The sequence below is a fragment of the Primulina eburnea genome, chromosome 1 (assembly GCF_022965805.1).
Source record: "Primulina eburnea isolate SZY01 chromosome 1, ASM2296580v1, whole genome shotgun sequence".
NCBI classification, from domain to species: Eukaryota; Viridiplantae; Streptophyta; class Magnoliopsida; order Lamiales; family Gesneriaceae; genus Primulina; species Primulina eburnea.
The window spans coordinates 4,418,935-4,431,838 of NC_133101.1; the positions used below are offsets into that span (position 1 = coordinate 4,418,935).

The window sequence follows — 12,904 nt, forward strand, 5'->3', positions numbered from 1 at the left end:
ATTTTCAATTATTGTTTAGTCAGCATTCTCAGAGAATTTAAAACCCTAATTCTCATTTTCATAATCATATTAGCAAAAAAATAAACACACATAGATTAATATTCATTAGATGAGTTCATAAGACGGTCTCACGGATCTTTATCCATGAGACGGATCACTCGTGTCCATATTTATAATAAAAATTAATAAATTTGACATTAAAAATAATATTTTTTCGTGGATTACCCATTTAGAATATCTGTTTCACAAAATTGATTCGTGAGACTGATCACTCACGTGTTATTAGATATGATTCAATTTTGGTGTTTTATTTTCAATGTGAAAATTATGTCTATTTATCGCCATTGTAAAATCTATATTAATAATAAATCGGATATTACAAAAAATGAATTATAAGAACACATTCTTTCTTATTTTTTAAATAGCAACACAATTTTTCTTTTCTCAATATATAATTATATATATATATATATATATATATATATATATATATAATTATAATTATGATAAAAAATATTAGAATGTCGCGTACGTAAGAAACTTCCTAAATCTTGACGTATATATGCAGGGTGCGGTCGCCGGTCGTGTATATATATATATATATATATATATATATATATATAGGTTTACCGCTTCATGTAATGCCATACCCCAAAAAGCCTGATTCCATATATCTCTCTCACACAATTTAATTTCACACAGTGTCTTGAAATCTGACAACAATGGGAGACATGATGCATGTTGAAGAAGAAGAAGCAGCTAGTAGGCTCTCCTTCAGCAATCTTCCGCTCCGAGATAACAACTCGCCCCGATCCCTTCAACACAGCCCGGTAAGTAAGGATCAGCTTTTCGAGTTTTTCACATCCCAAACCCTGCCCGTTTTCTCCAACCAAGGGGTCGTTTTCTGCGGAAAAATCATCCACGAGGAAAAAGAAGAAGAGCTGAGCCTGAACGAGTTTCAGAAGAGAGACTACTTCGCCAACCTGAGATCTCACTCTTTCCGTAGATCATCCATAACTGCTCGGAAAGAAAACGGAGATGATATATCATGTCGACGTTACTCGGGCTCGTCTCGGTTCTCTACTCCGCCCGGTTATCGTGTGCAGAGTGTGAACATCTCCGCACTGACTTCCATGTCGGCGAAATCGAGGAGAAGAATGTTCATGTTCGGTCCGGTGAAGTTCAAGCCCGAGATGGATCTCAGCGAGATCAAGCAGAGGTTGAGGAGGGAACGGGCGGCGCCGGGGAAGGAAGTGGTGAGCGGCGGTGGGAAAGGTGGTGGTGTCGGCGGCAGTGGCCGGAGACTGTGGAGCGTGGTACAATCAAATTTAAGGTTGAGATGGCAGCTGACGAGGGTTTTTACAAAGTCATTCAGTTGCCTTCGGGTGGGCGGCGGCGAAAGGGGGATTGTCGTGGGCAATTGAAGTCTTTTAGACTAACAGAAATAAGTATGTAGTAGAATACCATTTTTTTTTGTAAAACAAATAATATTAATAAGGAATTAATTTTTCTATAAAATATCATAGAATCCAACCTCTAAATTTGGATTATGCAATTTCGAATCCATTATATTTCGAATTATACAATTTCAATAATAATTATAATAAAATTTAAATAAATTGTTCATTTGAAATTCATCAACAAAATCAAATTCCATATTCATGACATTCTAAAAAAAATCCATATTCATGTTATATTCTTTTAGTTAAAAAAATTACATTAATAATTGAATTTTGAAATAATTTAGCTAATCAAATAATGATTATTGAGTTATTCAAAATGCATGGAAATCAAGTGATGTGTATGTATATATTGCCAATGAATTGGCATCCACACATCTGGTCACGTCACGAGCTCCCATGCGTTTGCCCACTTGGCACCCTATATTGAAGTGGCGTGTTGGTGGGGGATCTTGATTAAAGTTAGTTTATAAATTTTCCGGTTAAAGGCTGATTACGTTCATCTAGATAAAATATAGTCAAATGTGAATTCTTCCTTTCAATATACATATATATATATATAGAATTCTTCCTTTCAATATACATATATATATATATATATATATATATATATATATATATATATATATATATATATATATATATATATATATATATAAAACCATTCCACAGAATGAAAGTCTTCTTACGAGGGGTTTTTTTTATAATTAATTTAAAAATAAAAAAATATTTCAAAAATAATTTTTTAAAAAATTATTTTGCAAAACTACTTTAACATGTGTTTACGAAATGCGGACGCTCCACATGGACAAGCACTGTATATTATTATTATTGTTGTTGTTATTGTTTTTTAATAATTAATTTATTCGAATATATTATTATTATTATTTATTATAATTTTTAATTATTAATTTAATTCGAATGAAAAATATAAAATATAAATATTTATATTATATGTTAATTATTAAAAAATTTGTATTATTTGATAGGGTGATTAAAAAATTAGAGATATGAGAAGATTGAAAGGAGAAAATTAAAAATATATGAGAGGATTGAAGGGAGAAAATTAAGGAGAATCAAAATAGTAGTCTTTCACCAATACACCAATAAAATGTTTAACTTTAGCATATAGTATCCATGAAACTTACGCTGCATTATAATATTTTCATTCTATTATTAAATTTACATTGTTTATTTTTTATTTAAGCTATTATTATTAATTTAATTTCAATCGCAACATAAAAACTCACACGACGTGAAAGTATATTTATAAATATATTATTATCATTATCATTTTTAATTTAATTTCAATCGCAACATAAAAATATTTTGTATTATTTGGTTGGGTGATTGAAAAATTAGAGATATATAAGAGGATTGAAGGAAGAAAATTAAGGAGAATAAAAATAGTATTCTTTCATCAATACACCAATAAGATGTTTAACTTTATCATATATTATCGATAAAATTTACAGTATATATTATCGATAAAATTTACACTGAATTAAAATATTTTCATTCTATTCATAAAAATACATTGTTTATTTTCTATTTAAGATATTATTATTAATTGAATTTAAATCACAACATTAAAATAAAATATTAATCACAACATAAAAATACAATATTAATATATTATACAAGTAATTATTAATGCTTGCCTGCTTCCTTCACTGTTGGCCTTCTCATTTTTATAGATTGATTTATTTAATAAATCTATTAATAATAATAAACCCACTATATATAATTATATGTTTTACAATTAATTTTTAATGAAATATGTGTTTATATAATTTTGAGAGAATTCGAAATGAGACTTCCTAAAATATCTTTTTGACCAATATATTTTATGTACGTTTTCTTGGAACAATAATTTAAAAATAAAAAATATTTTTCAATTCTCTCATATCTTTCATATTTTTAAAATGGAACAATAAATATTTTTTCAATCCTCTGATATTTTTAAAATGTTGATTTTATGTATGTTTTCCTTCAATCATCTCATATCTTTAATTTTTCAAACACTCAATTAAATAATACAAAATATTTAATAATTAACATATATTATAAGTATTTATATTTTATATATTTCATTCGAATTTAATTAATTATTAAAAATTATAATAAATAATAAATAATAATAATAAAATAAAAATATTTAATAATTAACACATATTATAAATATTTATATTTTATATTTTTCATTCGAATTTAATTAATTATTAAAAATTATAATAAATAATAATAATAATAATAATAATAATAATAATAATAATAATAATAATATGCCGTGCTTTCATGGACGAGCGTTCGTTTGTAAGCACGGATTAAAATGGTTTTGTAAATAAATTTTTTTTTGAATTATTTTTAAAAAAATTTATTTTTAAATTAATTATATAAAAAAAAAAACCCTTTTACAAGAGATGGAAAGTAATGTGCACTTTCATGAATAACCAGAATTATTGGATGATGCATTTGACACACATCAAAAGACAGAGTCATCTCAGTCATAGAGTTTGCTCCCCGTCGTGGTCCATCAATCTGAAAAGTTGGAAAAACCTCGACCCGCCCGTCCAACTCTGTCGTGAACTACGAGTTAGCCGGAGTTAAAAATTATGTAAATCAATTAAAAATACAAAAATGATATCAATTTTTCAGATTTCAAATAAAAATATTTGCAGGGTCGCACGATAACAAATAATCAATTTTGCAATCAAACAAATCATATAAAATTCAATGTAACCAGTTAAATTTTAAATAAAAAAGCACACAATATCCTCACAATATTAATAACATAAATAGAAAATTAACTATTTAAAAATGAATAAATATTTAAAACATTAGAAACCCATCAATTACTAATTTTATAGAAAATTAACTATTTAAAAATGAATAAATATTTAAAACATTAGAAACCCATCAATTACTAATTTTAAATCTAAAAAATTATGTTTCTTGATGGAAAAATTCAATATATATATATATATATATATATATATATATATATATATTTAATCATAAAAATAAATTTTTTTAAAAAAAAAACTGCAGGCAGACTGTGATTTGTGCTATAGGGGATTTGTGCCGTAGATTTTAAATCCAAATTAATCCTCCTTGGTTAATTAAAAGTCTCCAATAGTATTATCATTTGTAATTTATTTTGAAATTTTTTTAAAAATGAATTTCAAAGTATCACGTGATTCATGAACTTTGGGTCGTAAGCTGTCACGATCCTCTAGAAACCTGGTGTTCTCTCCTTGTCCTTCCTAGGTCACTTTCTTTCCTTTTTTTTTTTTCCATATTATTGACCTATTATTAATTCATTTTGTGATTACTACTACTACTATTATTATTATTATTATTATAGTAAGTCTCATTATTTAAGTATATAATTAATACCATTGACTAATTAACATTTTGAAGATTTATTTACATTTTGATGTGAGACATCTTAACAAACTTGTTTAGATAAAATATCTGATAGTTATGTATATTGACTTAGATAATTCTCTTCTTTGAGCAAGTTTTTGGAATTGAGTTAAGCCAAAGTCTCAATTTTAACATGATATCAGAGCTCAGACCCATCATTATGTGTTGGATTGCACGTAGTTGGATCACATGTTAATGTCTCCACGCTTCAATAGTTCATTCATGAGTTTGAAGTTCATTTTTGCAAATTTTAGCTGTGTCTGTTATGTGATTCTTTGCATTGATACAAGGACATGAACTTCTTGGCTCGAGGAGGAATCAAACTTCTTTGGATTGGTCAGTTTAAGGTTTCTTTAATTAATTTCTTTCGCGAGTAGAGAATCGTTCGTGCAGAGAATGATGGATTCGAGGTTCTTGCCGCAAAACTCCGATGTGGTGCTTCCTCTATGATTTCCTCCGTGTGTTTTGGTTTTTGGTCCACTAATTTTGATTTTTTTTTTCAAACTTATTTTTTCAAAGTAGTTATGTGCACGGGATAATTCTGACATGATATAAAATGATGATGCATGTATGACATCGAAGATTGCCGATTTGTCCAATGTAACGTCCATTGTGAATTTTTTTTACTATTATATATTTTGTTAGATAATGGAGTTTTTGTTAGCTAAAAACCATTTTTTTTTTCCCAAGAGTTTGACTATTTTTGTGTTCTTGTTTTGTTCAATTTCATCGGTCGAAATTTCCCTATTTTTCAGGGAACACACATCCCTCGGTTGTTATGATTAAAGAGCCGATCAACAATGTAAATAAACCGAATGGAAAAAGATTTAGGGATCAAATTCGAATTTCAATGGTTAAATGCTATTTTCTCAAATTAAAGTTCGAGCGCGCGCACATATGAAACTATTCAAATCATTACTCAAAAATAAAGATTTGAAATGTCTACAATATATTTATTTAAGAGTGAGTCTCATGTGAGACCGTCTCACGGGTCATAATCCGTGAGACGGGTCAACCCTACCCATATTCACAATAAAAAGTAATACTCTTAGCATAAAAAGTAATATTTTTCATATGTGACCCAAATAAGAGATCCGTCTCACAAATACGACCCGTGAGACCGTCTCACACAAATTTTTTTCTTTATTTTATATATGACTATGTTATTTTAGTTATATATTTGAGACATACTGATTCGTTCTATTATATCTGTAGTGAAAAATAATATTTTTTCATGAGTCGGTTTGTCTCACAAATTGATTTATGAAACAGTCTTAGACGAGTTTATGAAGATTTTAATTAATATTTATTTCGTTGTTGTAATTTATTTTAAAAATATCAAAACTCTCGTGTTTTTACTCGTTTTTGGAAAATAAAAAATCAACTATTAGAAGCCACCTCGAAGAAAATCCGAGCTAACCCAACCATATAATAAATAAGAAAACCAAATTCACCCAACCGAATTCACCAAAAAATAATAATATAAAAAAACTACGAGCTTAATAGAACAAATCCGACAAACATTTGTGGGAAAAATTATGTTTTTCCTTTATGTCAAATTTATTATTCGGTGCCAAAAGTAATAATTGAACAACCCTAGTCAGAAAACTTGGTGACTGATTCTGCGACGGCGCCACCGTACTCCGCCGCGATGGCCAGCCTCACCACCACCCCTTCTGCTTATCTCAAGCAATCCCTTTCTCTTACTGGAACACGACAAATTTCATCTCCCAAAACCAAATGCTACAGCTCCAACTTCACCACCACACACCACGCGTTGTCGTATTCTTCTGCAGGAATAGCCAAAGGAACTTCCCAAATTACATCTGTGTCCCTTGAGGATTCATCTTCCCACAAAAGAACTGTCAATCCAATAATAGTTATCGATAATTACGATAGCTTCACTTATAATCTCTGCCAAGTGAGTTCTCGGTATTTTAAACTAATTCATTCAATTACATTAAGTGCTCTCCAATATGGTGTCAGTTTTTTCTTATGTTCATTGTGTTTGTGTCGGATTTTTCAGTATATGGGTGAGCTGGGATGTGTATTTGAGGTTTATAGAAATGACGAGCTCACCATTGATGAGCTAAAAGGGTAAGGAGTTTGCCATTGATTGGTTATGTTCGGTGATCTTTATTTTCTTCTTGGTGTATTCGATTCCTAGGAGACATTTGATGGATTACATTGATAAATTTGTTAAGTATCTGTAGAACTTCTTTTCATTGATTGTGTGGGTGTGGGAAATTTATCATAGCAATTCAAAAAATTAGGTGGGACTTGCAGGAATAACATGATGTTAATATGACTTGTTTTTATTTGTGTGCAAAACACATAGTAAGTGTGATTATTTGTCATACCGGACTGGCTAATAGCTGACCTCCATTTCTCTCTCACAGGAAAAATCCCAGAGGTGTATTAATATCACCTGGACCTGGTAAGAATTTGTTGTTGTTTGTGTAACTCGTCATTTATCATTGTGCACCATACGAGTTGTTCTCTTGTTTTTTCTATAAATTAGGTACACCTCAAGATTCGGGCATATCGCTACAGACTGTGTTGGAGCTTGGTCCTACGGTGCCACTATTTGGTGTCTGTATGGGACTACAGTGCATGGGGGAAGCGTTCGGAGGTTATTTTTTGTATCTGTGATGTATTTACATCATTTGGTTTTCTTCGATGGCATTGATACACATCAACCTTTGTCTTGCTTTTATGTTCAAATAAAAGTAAATGATATTCGAACAATTTACATGGAATAGAAACATGGAAATCAAGTGAATCCAAAAATGAAGTCGTGATTGAATGTGGTCTGAGTTAACACTTAGCAGGATCAAGTTTCTTGATTACTGCAGCTTGACTTCGTTGTCGTAACTGGGAAAAGTACAAAATCTTTGTAAATTGTAAAATTGGGTGTGGAAAGTATGAAACATAATTTAAACCACCTTATTGCTGCAAAAACTTAATATCTTGCGAACAAATTCGGTGTGATACGAGGATAAGAATGTTGGATAGCGTAAACTCTTTTGACTTGTCATAATTGCCAAAAACATAAATATCCACAAGAAATAATAAGTGCATATTTCCACTTGAACTCGTTGTTGGGACTAAAGCTTAATACTGTCCACAATAATGTATAATTAAAGGGACTAGGACAGTGAAGAGCGGGACTAGGACAGTGTAGAGCTTGAGCTTGAGCTTTTGACACCTCTAATCCTTTACTATACATCCATTACTATAGCATCTACATCTTTAAGCATTTTCAGTTTTTTTGTGCAAACTTTCAACATCAATTTTAACTAATAAATATCTGCATAAAATTTAGAAAGCAGAAGCCTTTGTTGTCTTTTATCCTCTGTCTTTCCCTTTCCTTGCTTCACCATCTCTTTTGGTCAACCTGGAGAAGAGCCAAATGTGTTAGTAAATATGTGGTTGCTATCATGTGGGGGGAGTTGGTGATATTTTGGTATAAAAATTTGATAAATGTACAAGTAAGCAAAACGAGATTTTGTTTGATTCAAAACATTATTTATTATTTTGTAAACGCGGCTGTTCACTAGAAGTGTGACACTACCATGCTACACTTGGCACTTTTGTAACACTCGCTTGCTTTATTCTCAATACCCATTCATTGTTAGGCTAGAATTTCATGTTTTCCCCGTGATCCCTAACCCTTGTATCTTGCCCCCCAAATGCATCTAGTTTAGAAAAATTGAGTAGTAAATAAGACACCATCTCCTAGTATAATCACTCTGGGACTTCATTGTTCTGTTTAAACTCCATATGAAAATGACAGAACAGTTGTCATTTCATATGCTTTATAAATTTACAAACTTTCACCCTTATTATTTCTTGTCCCTATTTTTAGGGCCTTTGGCCTTTAGGTATTTGTAAATTGTTTAGGATTTAAAGTCCAATTCCCGTTTTAATTGTGGGCATGGAATTTGGTCTGGTAGTCATGGTTTCGTATTGTGAAATAGAATGATCAAAATTTCTAAAGAGGCCCCCTCAACTTCCATGTTCCATGAGACATGTCACTTTGTGTTTAGATTTGGTATGGAGCGACATTTGAAACATGTACCTGATGCTTGCCCTTGAGGCACTATTGATGCAATTTTTGAAAATGTTCTGAAACGGGCTATTTTCTCTCTTTCTTTTCTCCTCTAGAATGGATCTCTCTGTTTTACAGGTAAAATTGTTCGATCTCCTTATGGTGTTGTGCATGGAAAAAGTTCTCTTGTGTACTACAATGAAGGTGGGGAAGATGGCTTGTTTGCTGGCTTACCGAAGTAAGTTTCTGTTTACTGCCTATCAAATGTCACTCTTGAAGTGTGCTTCACAACGTACTCATTTTCTCAAATCAGCTAGTAACAAAAATTTGTCTGTACCAGTATATGTTCTGCGTCATCTAACACAGTCAGTATTAACATCATCTTACATTTCTTCACTTCGAATTGGTCGTTTGATGTGATTTTTGTTTCCAGCCCTTTTACTGCTGGTAGATATCATAGCCTGGTGATTGAGAAGGAAAGCTTTCCTAGTGATGTCCTTGAGATAACTGCATGGACAGAAGATGGATTGGTAATGGCTGCTCGTCACAAAGTACATAGGCACATACAGGTAGTTTTACTCGGCTATGTTTGGGGAATTTTGATTCCAGAAACCTTAATTATTTTCCATTCTGCTTTTTTTTTCCTTCAACATTTAAAGCACCCTGCTTTTGTATAAAGATTTGCAACGTATGTCACACTTACCTTTTTTTGTCTACTTTTTTGGTGGTTTAATATGGACTGGCAAAAGCAATTTATTTCCCTGATTTCATGTCTTATTTTGAAATGGAACTTTTCGTGGGAGTTGGAGGGAGGAAAGTGTTTCTAATGAAAGATTTATTCATGAGAATCTGCATGGATACTTGGTATGTTAAAACAAAAAACTGGAGTGATTTATTTATATGTGTCAATCATGGTGCGGGCGCGCGTTCTATTCATAGAATGTAGATGAATACAACCACGCTTGCGTAACATGTTATCACAAAAAGCAACATGACAGCTATAGAAATACAAGTTGTGGTGTGTCGAAGAGTATTTCGGCAGCACAATGTATGTCAATATATTATCGTAGGTGTCTCTCACTCATTCATATCATAGAGCTGTAGATAACAAGAAACAAATCACATTCTTATGATTCCTTTCCAAATCCAAATATGATTAATATTTTTTCTTGATTATTGTAGGGAGTTCAATTCCACCCAGAAAGTATAATCACAGCCGAAGGTAAAACCATAGTGCAAAATTTTATCAAATTGATGGAGAGAAAGGAGGCTGAATCTAAGAAACCAGAATCTTGAAATATTTTGGGAGTCTTTATTTGGTAATTATGATCATATTTTTAGGAAGACTGTTTCATAACATTGTTTTCTACGCAAGTTGTGTGATTCCCGGGAAACATGAAAATCTATTTGGATGATGTATCTCTGATCGCTTTTTATAATAATATGCTTCGGTGTATTTGGATTGATTAATTTGAAATTCATGATTCCAAATTCCCGATTCAAAAAAGCCCTTTCTTTTATAAAACAAATTGTTCAATCTGAACCCGAGTCTCTGTCACATTTGTGAGAGTATGATATCACTAAGACAAATTGGCTTGGGAATGTCAATCAAAATTTGAACATAACAAAGCAGGAAATTACCAGAAATTTAATCTTGGGTTGGCGCATTAATCGAACATCATTTGCTTGAAGAATTAGCATGATATTTAGAGCAAGAGAGCAGCAGTGTTGGTACATGCAATTAGGAATGAACATTATATCAGTAAAATCGAATTAATCTACTGAACCAGATCGAAAATTTGTTTTAATTTTATAAAATATCGGTTTGGTTTCCGTAAAAAAAAACTTGGTTAGCCGAATTGTTTATTTATTAAATTTTGAAAGAAACTCAACCATGGAAATGTTAAAGCATCAACCACTTCTGAATTTGAATTTAATACATTTTCAACCGCAAACACACTCTATAGTAATTCTCTTTTAGTTCGACCTGAATGGGTTTGCAGTTTTTGCTCAAGATACACTAAGAAATCGACAAAAAATTATATCTATATTGTTTAATAACTTTAAGAGTTTGACAAACTACAATAAAAAAAAGTTCAAAATTGATAAATAATAAGTTTTAATCTTAGTAATTTGAGTCAAGGTTTCATTTTTTACGAAAAATATATTTTAAAGGCTTATATTTTAATGTTTAAAATGAGAGTTACCTGAAAAATAAGAATAATATGGAATCTTTACTATTAACAAAACATAGACATCCAAAATGAAGATGATAATATATACTATCACCAAGAAAAATAGACAAATGACCGACAAGTAATATACAAAAAATTTAAGAGCAATAAAAGTTTTAAAAAATATTGTAATAATATATTCATTGTCATAATTAGTTATATTTGTCTTATCAAAATCTTAAATATGAACATCATCTTTAATCCATTTGGATAATTAATTAGCCACAAACAAAATGTTCTCATGTGTGAATGAAGCACACTAGATATATGTGTGTGTTAGAACTTATACACACAGATTTTTCTAAGAGAATTTTTTTTTTATTTTCTATTATTCGAATTTTTTTTAAAAAAGAATATTATTTCGGTTAATCAATCAGTTAGAGCAATTCAACTTCTTCAAATTTAAGAAAAAGGAGTAGCTGAGTCCACTGCCACTCAGGTACAATAATTGGGAGTTGGGACCTGTAGTGACCCGTTCCAGAATCACCTACTAGGCAAGAACTAAGCATGCAATTAACCTAATTAACAATAATCAGAGATAACAGCGGAAAATAGTCAACAAAATAATGGTTATACAACCCAATCGAAGTCTAGAATAACTCAAAATAAAATATCCAATACAACCATATCGAATCAAAACAATACCGATAAACTAAACCAACCAGCTACTCAACGTCCTCCTCCTGCTCCTCCTGAGCTGTCCAACCTGAGGCCTGCCCCGTGGGAATGGGGTGTCCAAGAATAAACAAAACCGAGGACGTGAGCGATAAGAACGTCCAGTACAAAAGTATGAGTATACAGACCTATATGAAATGCACATGCTATGATCATGATACCGGGGTAGTCAAGAAACAGGAGTCACAAAAGGATCTCAACAATGCTCAGTCTAGAGGCGCCAAGTGGATAGTGCCGCGCGGTACACCTCTGGGTCACTGCATCCACTACAAGACAGACGTGGACCTAAAATGTCCCGGACCACCGAAGCCCTCCCGACCCGTCGGCCACTGTGTACTCTCGGTGTCCATGCGTCCACAAGACAGGGCTGAGCGGCCCCAAGATATAGCTTATCTCGAAAGAGATACAGCTCAACAGTAAAGGCTATCTCGAAGGAGATACGGCTCAACATGAAATGCAACGTGCAGTAATAACCGTGACATAATAACATGCATCATATGACATATAACAATGCAGCAAATAATCATGCAACACATATATGAATGTATACTCAACCAGGATATCTCGGATAGTACTTTCGTACCTCTATCACAGCAAGCCTATCCTTACGCAACACCGCTAATCAGGTCTAGAACAAGCCTACGCATCAAAAGCATACCCAATGAACAATACTACCATGCTCAACTAGCAAAACCAGTACTCCCTAGTACTACCAAAGGTTTAGGGTTTACCTTCGTCCGTCGACAGCCCTTTGATGTCGATTGCCTCGTAACTCAGGCGCCGCTACGCTACTACTCCTGGCAGCTCTTGGCTATCGCTCGACCAACAACTAACCCTAGAAACCTTCCAAACTCTCCAAAATGAGAGAAAACTCAAGAAATTGGCAAGTCAAAATGAGAAATCCGAGCACTATTTATAGGCCATGTTCGGATCCTCCGAACAACACTTCGGAACGTCCGAACGCTACGTGTCCATTGGCTCTTGACAGCTCATGATCGGATCCTCCGATCATACACTTCGGACCGTCCGAACATGCACGTGTCCAGCTGCTCTTG

General features: G+C 32.1%; 2 protein-coding genes across 2 annotated transcripts; both read left to right on the top strand.

Moving 5' to 3' along the window:
- The first annotated feature begins 722 nt into the window (after window positions 1-722).
- Window positions 723-1,424, top strand: LOC140814049 (uncharacterized). Its single transcript, XM_073173261.1, has one exon. It carries the CDS (start codon window positions 723-725, stop codon window positions 1,422-1,424), a length of 702 nt encoding a protein of 233 aa, XP_073029362.1.
- A 4,995-nt stretch (window positions 1,425-6,419) lies between these two features.
- LOC140823352 (anthranilate synthase beta subunit 2, chloroplastic-like) lies at window positions 6,420-10,410 on the top strand. Its single transcript, XM_073184644.1, has 8 exons — window positions 6,420-6,810; window positions 6,916-6,986; window positions 7,289-7,326; window positions 7,411-7,521; window positions 9,079-9,178; window positions 9,374-9,509; window positions 10,123-10,248; window positions 10,282-10,410. The coding sequence occupies exons 1-7, from the start codon at window positions 6,541-6,543 to the stop codon at window positions 10,234-10,236; spliced, it is 840 nt and encodes a 279-aa protein (XP_073040745.1). The 5' UTR covers window positions 6,420-6,540; the 3' UTR covers window positions 10,237-10,248; window positions 10,282-10,410.
- The last annotated feature ends 2,494 nt before the right edge of the window (window positions 10,411-12,904 follow it).

Excerpts from the sequence above, each read along its gene's own strand:
- LOC140823352 (XM_073184644.1), top strand. The coding sequence starts at position 6,541 with ATGGCCAGCCTCACCACCACCCCTTCTGCTTATCTCAAGCAATCCCTT. Across the intron at positions 7,327-7,410 it reads ATTAATATCACCTGGACCTG|GTACACCTCAAGATTCGGGC; the intron begins GTAAGAATTTGT and ends TCTATAAATTAG. Across the intron at positions 7,522-9,078 it reads CATGGGGGAAGCGTTCGGAG|GTAAAATTGTTCGATCTCCT; the intron begins GTTATTTTTTGT and ends TCTGTTTTACAG.
- LOC140814049 (XM_073173261.1), top strand. The coding sequence starts at position 723 with ATGGGAGACATGATGCATGTTGAAGAAGAAGAAGCAGCTAGTAGGCTC.